The sequence below is a fragment of the Acinonyx jubatus genome, chromosome D3 (assembly GCF_027475565.1).
Source record: "Acinonyx jubatus isolate Ajub_Pintada_27869175 chromosome D3, VMU_Ajub_asm_v1.0, whole genome shotgun sequence".
In the NCBI taxonomy this organism is placed as follows: domain Eukaryota; kingdom Metazoa; phylum Chordata; class Mammalia; order Carnivora; family Felidae; genus Acinonyx; species Acinonyx jubatus.
This window is the reverse complement of record NC_069392.1, coordinates 66,070,023-66,087,873: the sequence shown is the minus strand read 5'-3', so window position 1 is coordinate 66,087,873 and position 17,851 is coordinate 66,070,023. Positions and strand designations below refer to the sequence as shown.

Here is a 17,851-nt window from a genome sequence, read left to right as displayed (position 1 = left end):
ATTGCTTTAGTGAACAATATCAAACTTTGGTCAGGCAGAATTTATCTGAGATGTTCATGTTTTTAGCCACTTAGCTTGGTATTTTTTAATACTTAAGAGTTTTTAGAGTGTCTTGAAGTCAGATGGTCAAATAAATTAAGGAAATGTTGAGGGGATGTGTCTGGGATAGTGCTGTCATAATGATAATAATAAAAGTCTACACTTTTTTGGGGTATATGACTTCAAGTCGGTTTATTAGTTTAGCATTCTCGGATCTATCCTGTATTATTATTACTCCTAAATAGTTTAATGTTGTGCCGTAGATGCTTTTCACGTTCAGGTACTGTGCAGACATTTCTTGTGGCTTCCCTTAATATTGTTTAAATATATAGAAACAGAATGTAGTGTAAACTTAAGCCTATCAAAGAAGGCTTACGTATACCGAGCTCTGTAACCAAGAAAATTCTGATGTCGGTTCAATGAATGATGCTGTTTTTCTGTTGATACTGGTTTTCTGTTTCCATTGTGGTTGTGGTGCCGCACGCCACCCGTGACTAAAGTTCTCAGGAGGTCAGTGTACTGCCACGTGCCCAGTGTTGCTAAATTCTGCTACTTCTTTTCTCTACAACTGCTGTGAAACATAATTTAAGTAGCACACACCCCGATACCATTTGGCCTTTCTGGTGTGATGTCATCATTTGCACGTTAAGTTGATCTGTTTACCCTTGGTGCTGAGGTGCTTGTAACAGATCCAAACCCAGACGTTGAGGTGATAAAGCAATGAGGACTGGGGCTTATCCCGGTGACCCATATCCCAGGGTATGTGGATATGGAAGTTACTATTATCTCAGAATAAAAATGTAACTTAAAAAGTTACTGTGGGAACCAGACACACCCTTGCAAGTACTGTAGTTGAGATGCCCCAGTATCCGTAGGCTTTAGTCCTAGAAATGCTGATGTAAGTTGGTATTAAAGTAAAAGCTTAGAAAGCTCTTGGTAGAGTGAGAGCGTTGTTTGGTAAGATGTGGACTAGAATCCTGGCCCTGTCTCTTGTTAGGTGTATGACCTTGTTATTTTATTTTCCCTCTGAGGCTGAATTTTTTTTTTTTTAATTTAAAATGAAATGGCAATACATAGCTTGCAGGTTATTATAAGGTCCATAATATTAAAAGTCTTACCTGTACCTGATATGCAGTAGCTAACTCAGGAAGGTAATTGTTATTCCATATTTCATGGATTCCAAGATGACCATGTTTTCACCTTGGGATGGATCTTGTAAGTAAAATTAGAAGAGTTTTTCCTTTTTCACGGAACACAAAATAATGTATTTTAAATAGGTGACGTTCTAGATTTATTGAAATAGGAAATGTGTAAAAGATCTTTTATGTAGTTGTTACCGTCAGTGCTATTTCTTTAACATTTTTCCTGCATTTGTTTCTTTTCACATTTTTATAGGAACTGTCTATACTTGTAATTACAAGTTGCCACTCCTTATTAACAAACTGAAAATCTGAGAGAGCCATTTTTCTGCACTGTTACTTAAAATAGATGTTTTAGTATGATTAGGAGTTTGGTGATCCAGTTTTTAATTTTTTTGTTTTTTTAATGTTTTTTTTATTTTTGAGAGAGAGACAGAGCGTGAGCAGGGGAGGGACAGAGAGAGAGGGAGACACACAATCCAAAGCAGCTCCAGGCTCTGAGCTGTCAGAGCGGGGCTCAAACTCACAAACCACGAGATATGACCTGAGCCGAAGTCTGATGCTCAGACTGAGCCACCCAGGCACCCCTGTGATCCAGTTTTTATGCTATAAAAATACTAATTTCGTCACCAGTACCTTGTTACTAGCTGGTAGGTATGCAGAGATCTTTGGGAGCTCAGGGTCTTATGGGCAAAAATAACATGTGGTTATAAAGAACCAATGTTTAAGGAAGAGGGGGTGATTAAAACTTGCCTGACTTAAATCCCCTAGACTCCGGTTGGTCTTAAAAATTGACCTGGTTTGGTAGGCAAACCGAAAGAATTAATAGTGAAGTCAAAAGGAGGCTAGGAAGGGGCTGTTGATATAAATGCATGTAGAAGAAAATGGGTTCCAAAGGTCCGTGTTAGAGAGAGAAGACATTGTGCCAGAAGAGAATCAACAGGGCTCCAGCTGGCACTTTATCGTCTCCTGCAGCGATGCCCAAAGTGAGCTGAAATGACACAGAATAGGAAATAACAATCTGTACTTACGCTTAGTTAACTAAGGTTAGAAGCAGATCTTTTTATAGAAATGTCAAGATGACTTGACTTGCATTTAATTCTGTGGCAGTATTTTCTTTTGTTTCATTTGTTTCATCATAAAAGGCAATATATTCAGTGGTTTAAAAATTCGTATACATTTATACATACACATACATGCATGCATACCTACAAACAGCAAACATTGAAAAGCCTTCCTTCTCACCTCAGATAACCTCTGTTCGTGTGTGTGTGTGTGTGTGTGTGTGTTTCCTGTATGTGTACACAAATACTTATAGATATTTCTATTTGTCCTTTTTTTTTTAACAGATACCTTACTATACATACTGTATTTGCTTTTTTGCACTTAATATGTATGATATTTTAGAGAGTTTTCCCTGTCAGTTCATAGAGAGCTTTATCATATACTAAATTACTGTATGAATATTTGTGTGTTGCTACTTTCCATTTTGAGTTTCATTGAGTTCTTTTGGGATTTTTCTTTGGTTGTTGTTTTTGTAGGTTCAGTTTTCGAATGGCAAAGTACATAAATCATAAGTGCTAAATAAGATTAGATTTGACAAATGCATGTACAGGGTATCAAGATAAAGAATATTTTCATCACCCAGAACATTCTTTCATACTCTTTCCCAGTGGTTTTTCTGAGGCAACCACTATTTGAATTTTTTTTTTTTTTTTTTTTTTACTTTCAGTTTGGTTTTTTCCCCCCCTTCTAGAACTTCATGTGAATGGAATCATTCAGTGTCTAGTCTTTTATGTTCATCTTCTTTCAGCCAACTAAGTCTTCCTGAGATAAATATATCTCATCCATGTTGTATCAGTAATTCTTTTTCAGGATTGTTTTGCTATTCGAGATCCTTTGCACTTCTGATCAGCTTGTCAATTGTTATAAAAGTATCTTGCTGAAATCGTGATTGGGATGGATTTGAAAAAACATAGACCAATATTATCAGGGAATTAGGGAAAATAGACATCTTAATATTGGGTCACTTGATCTTTAGAGACAGGGTAGGTCTTTGTATACTTAGGTTTCTTTAAAGTTTTTAGATGTTAGTGTACAGGCCTTACATATCTTGCATTAAACCTTTTGTCTAAATATTTTGGTTTTTGACACTATCATAAATGGAATTAAATTTTTTAATTTTCAAATTGTTTATTGATAGCATATAGAAATATAATGGATTTTTATTTTTTTATTAAATTTTTTTTTCCCAATGTTTTTAATTTATTTTTGGGACAGAGAGAGACAGAGCATGAACGGGGGAGGGGCAGAGAGAGAGGGAGACACAGAATCGGAAACAGGCTCCAGGCTCTGAGCCATCAGCCCAGAGCCCGACGCGGGGCTCGAACCCACGGACCGTGAGATCGTGACCTGGCTGAAGTCGGACGCTTAACCGACTGCGCCACCCAGGCGCCCTAGAAATATAATGGATTTTTATAAGTTGCCCTTATATTCTGTAGCATTGCTAAATTTACTAATGAGTTCTAGAAGTTGCTTCAGAGATTTTCTGTATAAATAATTATATTATTGTCCACAAAAGCAGGGTTTCTGTTCCAACTTTCTTGAGATTATTGCCATATAACATGTAAGTTTAAGGTTTACAGTGTGATAGTTTGATGCACATTTACTGCAAAATGATTACATCAATAAAGTTAGCTAACACTTCCATCCCCTCACATTACCTTTTTTTGTGGAGGGAGAGAGAACTTTGTAAGATCTGTTCTCTTAACAGTTTTCCAATATATAGTACAGTATTGTTAAGTATAGTCACCATGCTGTACATTAGATCCGCAGAATTTATTCATCTTCTAGCTGAAAGTTTGTATCCTTTGACCAGCATATCCCCATTTTTCCCACTCTCCAGCCCCTGGTAACCAACATTCTACTCTCTGTTTCTTTGAATTTGGCTTTAAAAAAAGTGGTTTTATTTCTTCCCTTCCAGTATTTTGTTTTTACTTTTTCTTGCCGTATTGCACTGGCTAAAGACCTCCAGTACAGTGCTGATTAGAACTATATCATTGTTGATTACGTCATTAAAGTATTTCTTCCTTCTAACATAGTTTTTAAGCAGTAAGTTTCCCTTTAATCATTACTTTAGATTTAGCACCCCCTCTCCAGTTTCTTATACTGTAGATTCATTGTCATGTATTTTCTAATTTATTTTGTGATTTCTTCTTTGACCCATGGGTTATTTAGAAGTGTGTTGTTAATTTCCAAATTAATTGACCCTTCAAAAATTTTTTTGAAAGAACGAGTGTGCAGCAAGCAGGGGAGGGGCAGAGGGAGAGAAGGGAGAGAATTTTACACAGGCTCCATGCCCAGCATGGAGCCCAACTTGGGACTCAATCTCATGACTGTGAGATCACCACCTGAGCCAAAGTCAAGAGTCAGCTGCCTAACCGACTGAGCCACCTCCGTGCCCCTAATTGACCTTTTTTTATGGCCCTAGCATGCAATCTCTTTTTCTTATTGTTCCCTGTACACTTGAAAAGGATTCTGTACATGTCACTTAGATCAAATGGTTGGTTGATAGGATTGTGCAGCTCTTCTGTGATATATGGCTTTTTTTTTTTTTTTTCTTTTTGGCAGACTATCCAAAGAGTTACTGAAATTTCTGATTGTTGATGTGTTCATTTCTTCCTTTAGGTCTGTTAGTTTTTGCCTCATGCATTTTAAAACTGTATTTATATTTGTATTTGTATTTATATTTATTTAGAGAGGGCACAAGTGGGGGAGGGGCAGAGAGAGATGAGAGAGAGAGAGAGAGAGAGAGAGAGAGAGAGAGAGAGAGAGAGAGAATACCAAGCAGGCTCCACTCTGCCAGTGCAGAGCCCAGTCTGGGGCTCAAACCCATGAAGCCATGAGATCATGACCTGAGCCAAAACCAAGTCGGACACTTAACTGACTGAGCCACCCAGGCGCCCCTAACACTGTATTCTTAGATGCACGTAGGATTGTTAATGTCTTCTTATGAATTGACCTTATTATGAAATAGGTTGTTATCTCTGATAACATTCTTAGTGTTAAAGTCTTATATTTCTGATATTCTGTTTTATTAAGCTTATTGCTTGCATGAATTGTGTATTTCCATTCTGATATTTTCAGCTTATCGGTATACATCTCTTTTGTAGATGTTCTGTATCTTGTATTCATTCTGACAAGTGTCTGCTGCTTATTGGAATATGTGGTGTATTTATGTATTGTTACTGATGTGGTTGGATTTACCGCTTTACCCATTACACTTTATTCTTTGTTTTCTATTATCATCTGGTCATCTTTTATTCCTTCCTTCCTTTGAGGTTAATTATTTTTTAGGTTAATATTTTCATTAATTCATTTTAATTTTCTATATGCATTTTTTTCTCTGTCTCTTCCCCTTTTCAGGGGCAAGGGTTGCTTTCCCAATGACAGTATGAATCCTTAGCTTTGTGACAGTATAGCTGTTTTTAACACGTCCTTTTGTTTCTGTTGCTGTTGTCCTACAAATTGCATCCACATACTTTTAGAGTTACAATTTTTGCTGTAACCAGTCATCCCCTTTTTGTAGAAATTAAGAGAAAAATAATTGTCTTTTACATTTTCCTGCATACTTAATACTTTCTAGTTCTCTTAATTTTTCTCAGTGATTGAGAGTTCTCATCTGTTGCTGTTTCTCTTTATCCTGAAGAACTTTCCTTTAGCATTTCTTTGGGCAAAGTCTGCTACAAATGAGTTTTCAAGTTTTGTTTACCTGAACATATTTTTGTTTTGGCTTACTATATGAAGGATATTTTTGTGGGGTATAGATATTAGGTTGAGTTTGTTTTTCCGTTCAGCTCTTTAAAGATGTCCCATTGTCTTTTGGCTTCTGTTTCTGATGAGAAATTGTTACTCATGTGCTCATGGCTCTGTGTATGTGGATTGTTCCACTCCAGCTGCTGTCAGAGTTAAAGCCAGATACTGTTTCAAGGTGGTAAAAACAGATTTTATTCAGTAATCACAATGGTAGGAGAAGAGCTGAGCTCAGTTTTGATTTGCACAGAGGTGACTGGGAGAATAGGAGAGTAGGCAGCGGGAATGAATAGAGGCTTGAACGGAGTTAGGGAACTGAAAAGTTACCAAAAAAAAAAAAAAAAATGGGTTAGTGGGTTGGTTGGTCAGTGTCAGTGTGGCCGTCTGTGTCTGCTAAATGGCATTTCTCAAGTTAGGCTTCTACCCTCTCTCTGAGGGTAGCCTGGGATACAGAGGCCTTGTCCTTTCTGGTGACTGATTACATTTCAAAGGAATGGATTTCAGGTCCTTGAGAAAGACACTCCTGAGTTGTAGGAGATACATAATACATCTCAAAGAGACAGGAAAAGGATTGACAAGTGCAAGTTTTTAAAATAAATGCTCTAAGGAAAGGAAGTCAGGGGCCTATGGACAAGTGTTGGTTGGAACAAATGGTAACTTCTTTTGGCCGCCTTGACCTTTTCCAAACAGGAGCTCAAAAGGGTCTGGGTCCTATGAGGGACTTGGCCTTAGGCTCCTAGAAGCCATGCTAGAGCTTAGTTAAGTGTCTTAGTGCAGGAGTTTAGATGGAGTCCTTGTGCCAAGAGTTTTGTAATTCTTACCACTTTGAAGATTTTCTTTTTATCTTTTAAGTATTTCGACAGTGATGTGCCCAAGTGTGATTTTCTTTGTAGTTAAACTGCTTGTTATTCACTGAATTTCTTAGAAGTATCAGTTTGATTTTTCACTGAAGTTGAAGATGTTTTAGGCATTATCATTTCAGATATTTTTTTCCGGTTTTTCTTGTTTCCTCTCAGAACTGCACATGTTATTGAGACTATCCTTTTTGTTATTCAGTCTTTTTTATTTTGGTTCTTCTGCTTTGACAATTTCTGTTGACTCATCTTCAAATTGACTGACTGTTGTGTCTTCTCCAACCATCAGGTTCATTTTTTATTTTTGATTTTGTAGTTTTCAGTTCTAGAATTGCCTTTTGATTCATTTTGATAGTTTTCATCACCAAGCGAGATTCCTGTCTGTTCATTAAGTCTGTGAACATGTTCACAGTAGTTACTTTAAAATCCTGGTCTTTTAGGATTTCAGGATCTATTTCTATTGGCTATTCTTTCTCTTGACTAGGGGTAACATTTTCCTATTTCTTCATATGTTTAGTAATTTGTGCTTTTTATACTGGATATTTGGGATGAAATACTGTAGAGACTAAATTCTGTTATCTTCCTCTGAAGAGTTTTGATTTTTGTTCTAGCAGATAGTTTTGGTCGGCCTCATAGTCCAAACTGTCTTCCTCTGATGTAAAAGCAACAGTTGAGATTTTAGCACTTGGTGTTTCCGGACTTCCAAATGCAGGTTTTCAGCAGGCCACATAGTCTCCCCCATGTATATAGTTGACAAATCAGTCGAGGATTTGGGCAGAGTTCACATTCATATTTTGATCCCCCCCTCCCCCGCATGACTCCTTCTTTATAGGATTTTTCCTCTTCTTTTTTCAGCCTCTCTGGCAGCCCCAGATCCATTCTCTGATTATTTGTGCAAGTCAGTAAAACTGTGGTTTTCTGCTTAAGGTCTAGTTGCCCTGCCTAGCTTAGATTGTGGGGCTATCCTTGGATACAGGGCCACATAAATGCATCTCATTCACTTTTCCCTCTCACAAAGGTTTGACTTCCCTTTGATGTTGTCCTTTTGGTCCCTCTCTACCATTTTCAAATGGTTGATTTTATTATATTTTGTTCAGAGGCTGTCATTATTGTCTGAAGGAGGGTTTGCCTAATTAAGGCTACTCTACAGACAGAACCTCTATTTTGTTTTATTCATGTACTCGTTTGCTAATTGTGTACAGTTTCCATTGAGAATTTATATTGTGTTTCAGAGTTCTCTACTCTTCTTTGTTAAAGGTTTCCTGATCATTCCTACTTATTTTGGTATGTTATATTTGGAGTAATTTTGTCTGAGCTTTTTACTGAGATTGTATCAAATAATAAATTCGGCAGAATTGATGTCACTATGATGTTGTCTTCCTGAATAGGAAGATACGCGTTTTTCTCTTTGCTTAGTTTCCTTTGTGTTCTTCAGTAATAATGAAAATGTTTCTTTGTATAGTTTTGCCACATTTGTACTTACATTTATTCCAGGTGCTTTTGTGTTTTGTTATAAATTGATGCTTTTAAAAAATACTTTTTCTTATAGAAACAAGCAAAAATTTTTCTAGCTAGAAGATTTATTTTTAAGTAAACCTTCCAATTGTGGAGAGAGATGTTACCATAAACAGTAGAACTGAGGCTTGAATATACCTTAATATGCAAGTTGGAAAGTGGCAGAGTTAGGCTTGGTGTCTAGGTTGGCCTGCCTGTTGATTGATTGCATGTTCTGAACATAATGTTGATTATTTTCTGATTTATTTCAAGGCTTGAATAAAAGCACAACTTAAGCTTTTCTCTCTTTTAGATTCTGGTTCTGTGTCAGTGTCAGAATTACTTTAGTGAAATCTTCATTCTACTCTCATAGGAGCAGAGTTGCCTCTGAATCTAATCTCTTGTTAATATTTTCCTTGGATTATTTTCAAAGGCTGAAGAGTAAGCTGTATACCTTTCCTTCTGAGGTTTAAATCCAGATTCGTAACACTCTAGAATATAGGTGATTTTGTTCGTGATTTAAGCTACATGGTGCTATATGTTCTCAGTAGACACTTGATAAATATCTTAGAAGAACCATGTGTGGTCATGGGTTTTATTTATAGTCAGTACGTCTTTGGGGGAAAAAGATTAAATTATTTTCCAGTTTCTTGGCTTTTTCTGACTTTTGTCTTTTGGAAAATGAAAGATCGATTTCTGAAGCCTGAAAAGCGAGAGAATCTGTTAAGTATCTTAAAAGGGTGCTGGGGAGTATCAAAAAATGCATTTGTAAAAGCCAACCAGTATAGTTGCTGTGGCCCCCAAGGCATGGCCTGGAAAGTGTCTGGAGGCCCAGGGAGAGGCCCTGGAGCCCAGCAGCCGGGATGTGTGTTTTCGGGCCACAGGAGGACGGCACTTCTCACCGTTGTCCTTTGAAATGTTGATTCAGTTAGCTCTTTAGCAGTGTGTGCACCTGGAGTTTAATCAGTTGTTTGATTTTATTTTCAAATATTGTTTTGAAACGATTCTTCCTCCTCTTTGAAATTTTGATTTTGTAATATGAGAGAAATGGAGTTTGAGTTTGTTTCAGAAATTACCTTTTGACTCTGATTGTTAAGTACAGCTATCTGACCTGAGACATGTTGACAGGCACAAGTTCCCATTCCAGACTGCCTTTGAAGGTCTCCTTCCCTCCTCCCACAGATAAGAAGTTACTTTGAAATTGTGGCAGGGAAAATAGGGAGAATTATCTCTGGGCATGCCGATGTTCTGGAAGGAGATGTGGAAGAAAAAGTTTGAGACCTTTCTGGTCTGTGTCTTTCAGGTGCATTGATTTTTGAAAACGAGACACAGCACATCTTTATATTCATCCTGCCATTTTAGAATTTGGTACTTTGACATATCCTCACAGCAGTTTCTCAGAACTTTTAAGGTGGTTATGCTCTGTTAGAATGACTTCAAAATGCACTTCCTTCTCCATCATAGCAATAAGAGAGCAGTAATAACTTCCAGTAGAACTGAACGTGTGAGTTTCTCAAACAAATAATGTGAAAATATTAACTTTGGGTATGTATCTAATTTAAGTGAAATTTTTCCTGTATTAAAAAGACCAGTCGACATCCATTTTTAGCTAAGTTTTTAAACTAGATTATAAAACGACACACTGTTAGTAAGGCTGGTGGCATAGGTATTAGGTCTTTTGCTGTGAGTAGTGGAAATTGGAAGGGGCATTATAGGTATGATTTCATTAAGCTAGAGAGCATTGGTGTTCACATTTTTAAAACATAATCATAACTTATCTGGAGTCACATGTTCCATTTTATTGGCTTCCTTCATATAGAAAATATAGAAACCAGCACTAAAAGCCCGTGAAAAAGTGAAGCAATGTATATATATTTTCTGGGTGAAGGAAGTATTCTGTACATTTTCCATGTTTTACATCATGGTATTTTGAATAACCATGCTTCCATGTTCACATCAATTTTTTGTTTTTCAATTTATGCACAGCACTTGCTCTGAAATTTGGGGACTGAGTACACCAAATACGATAGATCAGTGGGATACAGCAGGCCTTTACAGCTTCTCTGAACAAACCAGGTGAATATTCTGCCCTCTATGGAATCCTAGCAATCTTGGGGCGGGGGGGCTGTTTTGGAAGACCTGTAAGGGGTTGCTCAGTATCATTTTGCCTAGGATGTTTCCTTAATGTAAATAAGGCATGGCATTTAAAATACCTGCTTGCCAGTATTAATGATATATTAAATGTGTCAGCTGCTGTTTTGATCAATGAAATTCTACTTTTGAATCTTCTTTAAATTACTGCATCCCCTAAAGAATAGGAACTTCGATAATAACTCTGTTCTCATTTGATTTTGAGACTAGATTATAATCTGTTGTTGGCCTAATTTTCAAGTAGATACCTAACCAGTTTTTGCTAAATTTCTTGCTATCATCTAAACTCATCTTCTTTATACTAATAAGTACGTAGTTATTTACCAAGCCCCTCCTATCACAATTCACGCTAGGCTAACTCATTTTTATGTTCTCTTTTTTTTAAAGTCACCTTATTCTCTTTTTGAGCATTTTGGTATATGTCCATTTCATCTCATCATACTCATCACCATCTGCATTTATGTGTGAGCTGTAGGAATATACCTCGGTCCTCAAAACAGTCACAACTGGGTAATGAGTTACATTAGATTGAGTAAGTTACTTTACATCATTGTTGGTACTTCCCATTCCTCACACTAGTGCCTTTTTTTTGATAACTCAGTCACCTACAGTATCAATGCCCTTCAAAGCATCCCTAAATAAGAGTTTGATTTACTCAAGATAGAAGTTGACAAAAAGTTTTTCGAGCAGACTCTATGATCCTTTTTTTAAAAAACTCAATTTCTTCCCAAGTGGTTAGCCATTCATTGACATCTGAGTCATTTACGTAGCCTATTTATGAGAAACATCTGTAGCGTGGTGCTGCTTGCTTTTATATCCGACCCATTAAATAGTACATTTTTCTTCCTTGTACTCACTAAAACTAACTAAATGTCTGTCATTCCTTTCTTTATGCTCGTACTGTATTAATTTAGCCCAGTCAGCTGCGCCTGTTTTTTTTTTTTTAAAGTTCCCACGTTTCTTTCCCCTTGCTTCTCGACAGGTCTCTGGATGGCCGTCTGCAAGTGTCTCATCGAAAAGGACTGCCACATGTGATATATTGCCGATTGTGGCGTTGGCCTGACCTTCACAGTCACCATGAACTCAAAGCCATTGAAAACTGCGAATATGCTTTCAATCTTAAAAAGGATGAAGTATGTGTAAACCCTTACCACTACCAGAGAGTTGAAACACCAGGTAGAAAAATTAGATTTGTTTCCTTGTTTTAAATTAAATGCTTGAACTTAAGTAAATGAGGCACTGCTATGTAATTGCCCCTGGGAAATCTTGGTGTAAAATTGCAATAAATTACCTGAAATTTAGTGTATTATTTGGTAATAATTAAAACTACTTTTAAAATGTTTTAAATATGGGAAAATAAACTTGAGAGGATAAGAGATGTCAGTTTCTTGGGATTGCATACTATTTGACCTCAAAATTACATATCCAGAAAATTCTTTTTTTTTTTTTTGTAATGTTTATTTTTTTTGAGAGAGAGAGAGTGCGCGTGCATGGGATTATGAGGGAGGGAGGGGCAGAGAGAGGGAGACACAGAATCTGAAGCAGGCTCCAGGCTCTGAGCTGTCAGCACAGAGCCTGATGCAGGCCTCGAACCCACGAACTGTGAGATCATGACCTGAGCTGAAGTCTGATGCTTAACCGACTGAGCCACCCAGGAGCCCCTATTCAGGAAGTTCTAATCTCCGGATTCACAGTCTGGTTGGAACTAAACTGATACACCTCTGTACCTGTCTGCTGCCTGAGCTGTTTTCAGTCATTTTATTCTTTAGTATTTTCTTTGAAGCACTTTAATGGTATCATCTGTATCTAAGCAGATTGCGAAATCCACAGCAAGACTTTTAGTTTACTTAGTTAGCTGCATACTTGAAAATTTTTAAATTTTCAATTTCAGTACAGCTATGTTTCTAGAAATGGCCTAAACCCGACTTCACAGATCTTCCTGCAACTTTTCCAGTGGGGATATATGAACTCTTATGGTAACATTATAGTATTACCAGAATGTCCTTGTTCCTCAAAGTACAGGATAAATTGAGACTTGGAAATTTAGATTCTGGACTCCATGGCAAATTAAGACCAATCAGATTTGTCAATTTCTTAGGAACTGATATGAGGCCAAATGGATGGACCCTAAATTTTAAAAATGAAGCAGGCTACTTCCTTTTGTGTGTGTGTGAATTTTTTTAATAAAGGTCTGGTCTGTCCCCCTTCCCTGGTGCCCATCCTGTGCTCTTTGCCATTAACCTGGGTTCCTTTTACTCTTTCAGTTTTGCCTCCGGTATTGGTGCCACGGCACACCGAGATCCTGACCGAACTGCCTCCCCTGGATGATTACACCCACTCCATTCCAGAAAACACTAATTTCCCAGCGGGAATTGAGCCACAGAGTAATTACATCCCAGGTATTTTCACCTTCTGAATCTCCTGAAAATTGGGATAGATAAACAGATTTTGTTCATAAACATTCACGTACTAGTAAATTGTGATTTGACTTAAAAAAAAAATGCTTCTGGATTTTGAATAGAAAAATCTGCTTTGTTGGTTGATTATTTTGTGAAATGTATAAGCCTCGTACTTTAAACACTTTTGTCTGGAGAAAAGTTTTACTTTATATTTCATTTTCTTTTGCAGTGGCTTTAATCAAAGTACTGTGAGAAGCAGAAAAGAAAAGATCTTAGTAAGTTTGTCTTAGTTGTTGAAGCTAAGAGAGATGCAGAATGTAAGCAAAATAACTTGTTCAGGAAAAAGGTATTCCTGAAGCAAGTGTAACTAAAAACCACCCAAATAATCATTTTCATAGATAGCTCGATAATGTTAAAGAGAAATGTACTATGCCTATAGAAGATAAAATATTTTGAGTTCCTACAGATGTAGCAACACTGCTGTACTGAAAATCATAAATCCTCTAATTCGGTTCTTTTTCATCTGGGGCCCAGTCACCTCTGCTGGGAAGTGAATGAATTTAACTACATGGTTCTCAAATTCTGCTCAGATTATTGTAGTACGTGACCTAGTAATACACCACAACGCACTTTTAGTTTTCACTGTTCTTTTAGGAGAACAACTAATATTTTCTTACTTTCTTACTTTGTGTTTCCCTTTTTTGTTTTTTGGGGATCCCCCCCCCCCAGCAGAAATTAAAGGTACCATATTCAAATGGGGATGAAGCTATCCGTTGGATATTTTAGTGTCTCATTTTTTTTCTCCTTTTGTAACAGCGTCTCCATTCCACTCTTATTTTCAGTATACAACAGAAAATACATAAGGAAGTTAGTTTCCAGTACATTTAAAAAAAAGATCTCTTTAATATGTCTCATGGAAGAAATGCTTATTCGTTGACAATTTAAAGACATAAAAAGGATTTTTAAAAATAGCTAAATTTAAGGTAGAAAGTGTTTCCTGATTGTTTTAATGTGCGTAATTTTTTTTTTTTTTTACAATTATTTTGTTCCAAAAGAGGGCTTAAGACTGCCTTTTAGGTTGCTAGGAAACACACTTTTTGAGAAGTTAAGAGGGCAGGGCCTAGAGCCGGGTGGAATGCGAGGACCAGCAGGGGAGGGCAGGACTGAAACAGGTCACTCGCCAGGGAAGACTTGGCCGGACATGGTTGTGTGTGGTGTGGGGGGCACATTTTAAGTCTTTGATGTGGGAATTTGTATTATTCAACAATACTAGGAAACCGAGACGTAAGCGTACAGTCTTGTAAGACACCTACCCGGTAATTATTTGGAAGGCTGTTAATCAGAACGGTTAGTGGTTTTTCCTTGTGGAGATGCTTGGGTTTATTTTCCTTTCTTTCTTTGTTTAGATTTGGTTTATTTTACAAAGTAGCAAATCAAAAGTGGATCACACCTATTTGCCTTTCTGAACAATGGGGCTTTACCCAGCTCCAGCTGACAGTGAAAGTTAAGGGTTCGCTTTTTGTTCCACTTCAAAGGAAATTTTAGCATTTTCTCCAAAATGATAATAGCTTTATTATTTATTATTTTATACAAATAATGGTGAAAAGCAAAACAGGATAAAGTATTTAAAAGTTCTGTATTTCTTCCTGTTTAGACCTTTGAGACATGGATGGTTAAACTGGCAAAATGTAGCTCTGTTTAATTTTATGAGCTTTAACCTTTAAGGTAGTGCATATTGATGTGCATTAGTCTTATTTTTGTGTTCTTTATTGCTTGAGCATTTGAAGGTATTTTATTCTGAGAATTTCATCAGTAACACTTTTAAGGTATTGACACTTAATGAAGAGTTTGAAACTTCAGATTTGCAGTTAGCGTGTTGAAGGGAGAGTGTAAAGGGTTAAACAAAGAAGCCCTTTAACCCACATTTTCTCCCTCTCCCTTTTGATAATTACATTATCTTGAATTGCTTAAAACTATCCAGCCATCTAAATGTTAAACTGTTGATAATCCCTTAAACTTAGTTTTCCTCCTTGAAATTATAGTTGGTAAAATTATAGAAATGTATTTATCTTACACGAAGCCTATTCAGCTATTCAGATGCTTCCTGAATGTAAACATCTTGTTCATAAAGCATCTTGGAAATGACACATTAGAATCTTACTTTTCTTACCTTCAGGGAGTATTTTACCTCAGGTTTGTGCAGTAGTCTGTTTGGATTTAAATTTCTGCTTCAAACACTCAGGATTTACTGGTTAGAAATCCCTGGAGAAGTATACTTTGTAGGTGAAACTCAAGCGAGACCAGGCCTGAACCATATTACCCTATTTTACCCATAGAACCTAATGTGAGCCCGTAGTACTTTGTAATCTGAATTTCATACGTGTGCTGTGTCCTTTAATCACCTCTTAGGTGTAACCCATCGATGATGGCCATTAGTTTAAAAAAAAAAAAATTATAGGTACTAATGTCTTTGAAGCATACTGATTCAGTACTGAGGCATCTTTGAAGTTCTATTTTTGGCTCTTGCCCCAGAAAATATACATATGGGAATGAGCCAGATATGTAAATAATAGCTAAGAAAATATGCCTAGAGAGCTTGATCATATTACAAGTAGGCTTTAAGGATTCACCTATAAGATTTGGATCAAAACCTGAATTTTAAGCCCTTAGTCCCAAATATTGCTTTTTATAATAATGTTATATAATATCCAGAGTGATTCTTTAGTTATCTTTGGTAGTAGGACAAAGGTGGTGAGATGAAATTGCAACTGTGCTTGATTTGTTCTGAACTTTTGTAGAAACGCCACCTCCTGGATATATCAGTGAGGATGGAGAAACGAGTGATCAACAGTTGAACCAAAGTATGGATACAGGTAAAACTTACCTTTCAAAATTCCTCAACAATGAGATAATGTGTTTTTGTCCTGTTTGGAATCCACAAGAATTATTTACAGCTCTTTTTTTTTTTTTTTTTTTTTAATGTTTACTTTTGAGAGAGAAACAGAGCACAGGTGGGGCAGGGGCAGAGAAAAAGGGAGACACAGAATTTGAAGCAGGCTTCAGGCTCTGAGCCATCAGCACAGAGCCCGATGAGGGGCTTGAACTCATGAATAGTGAGATCCCAACCTGAGCCGAAGTTGGATGCTTCACCAACTGAGCCACCCAGGTGCCCCTTACTTATAACTCTTAAATTTAGAGAAGTGGGGATATGCATCAAAAAAAGAACCTTCTGTATTGATACAATCATATTTGAACCATTGAAGGGAGGGCCCTCTTGTCAATGAAAAATTAACACATGCTGCTGTGCAGAATAATTGTTACTGGTTTCTCTCCTTAGATTGAATGAAAATTTAGAAACCCTCAAATACTTTTCTTTTTAAGTATTCTGTACTTCTGTTTAAAGTTTTAGTTACCCGATGAAAAAACGTGTTTGTGGTGAAAAACCATAATGAACCCAGTAACAGATTTTCTGAGGAATTTGCAGATGGGGGATGAGGATCAGCTTTTCAGTACTCCATTTTTTTTTTTAAGTTTTTAAAATGTTTATTTTTGAGAGCGAGCGAGCATGAGTGGGGGAGGGGCAGAGCGAGGGAGACAGAATCCGAAGCAGGCTCCAAGGTCTGAGCTGTCAGCACAGAGCCCAAAGTGGGGCTCAAACTCGTGAACTGTGAGACTGTGACCTGAGCCGAAGTTGGACACTTACCCGACTGAGCCACCCAGGTGCCCCATTATGCTCCTTTAACTTAATAGTGAGTTCTGAATGATAGTAGGTTGTTTACACAAAACACCTTGTACCTGACCAGATTCAGTTAATTCTTAATTTTTAGCTCTCCGCTCCAGATGCAGTGGAGAAAAAGTTTCAGCATGTAATAAATATTACATGTCAAAGCCTTAAAACAGTTCTTCTGCAATAAAATGTATAATCCATCAGAACTAATTAGGTTGCCAGTGAGGTAGTTGTGGTGACATGGTAATTGTCTGATTTCCTCTGTTTCTCCCTGTCTGCAGTCTTAAGGATTGGATACTTTAGTATCACAGCCTGTCAAATTACACCATCAGTTTTTCTACACAGTTTATACTAAAGCATTCTGTAGTTATGATAATCTAAGTTATTTTTACATGAATTAGCATTGACGGGAGTGGGGGGCTGGGGACTGGCTTTCACAATGATTCTGTTGTTCACATCTTTCCATTATTTAGACTCCCAGCTGAAGAAGCCTCTCCTGTAGCAGATCATACTTGTAACTGTTCAGAGTAGTAGATAACCAAGAAATGTAGATAATCTAATGACCACTGGAAATAACAGTGCATCTTAATGCACACTGTCTTACTGCACACGTTATTTGGCTTTCCAAATACATCTTCCTGTCACGCCTGTATGCCAAAGATCTGTATTCTTGAACCGGTCGTGTTCCTTTTTGCCCCATGATGGACAACTGCCACTGTGACATTGAAAAGTGAGTGCCAGGAAAAGATGCTCAACATCATTAGTCATCAGGGACATGCAAATCAACAGCACGGTACCATCCCACTTCACACCATTACATTGGCTAAATCAGAAAGAGACGATAACAAGTGTTGGTGAGGATTCGGACAAGTCGGGAGTCTTCATTTGTTGCTGGTGGGAATGTAAAGTGGTTTGGTTGCTTTGGAAAAGTTTGTTGTTCTTTAAAAAGTTAAATGTAGAATAACAATATGACCTAGCAATTTCACTCCTAGGTATATACCCAAGAAAATTGAAAACACGTCCACACTAAACTTGTGCACAAATGTTCACTTAGGTATTACCCATAGTAGTGCAAAAGTGGAGGCCGCCCAATTGTCCATCAAATGATGAATGGATAAATTAAATGAGGTGTGTCTGTGTGGTGAAATATTATTCAACCGTATAAAAGAATGATGTACTGATCCATGGTACAACGAAGATGAACCTTGGAAGCGTTATATTAAGTGAAAGAAGCCA

The 17,851-nt window shown here is 37.2% G+C and overlaps 1 protein-coding gene across 5 annotated transcripts in view; it reads left to right on the top strand.

Moving 5' to 3' along the window:
- Positions 1-17,851, top strand: part of SMAD2 (SMAD family member 2) — an 83,386-nt gene that overhangs the window by 40,437 nt on the left and 25,098 nt on the right. For 4 of the 5 annotated variants that reach the window (XM_027068918.2, XM_027068920.2, XM_027068921.2 and 1 more), the window contains 4 exons: positions 10,325-10,414; positions 11,472-11,665; positions 12,754-12,888; positions 15,687-15,761. In XM_027068918.2, the coding sequence (XP_026924719.1) occupies positions 10,325-10,414; positions 11,472-11,665; positions 12,754-12,888; positions 15,687-15,761 (494 nt within the window). The remainder of the gene's footprint in view (positions 1-10,324; positions 10,415-11,471; positions 11,666-12,753; positions 12,889-15,686; positions 15,762-17,851) is intronic. The other variant, XM_027068922.2, reaches the window with a different exon arrangement.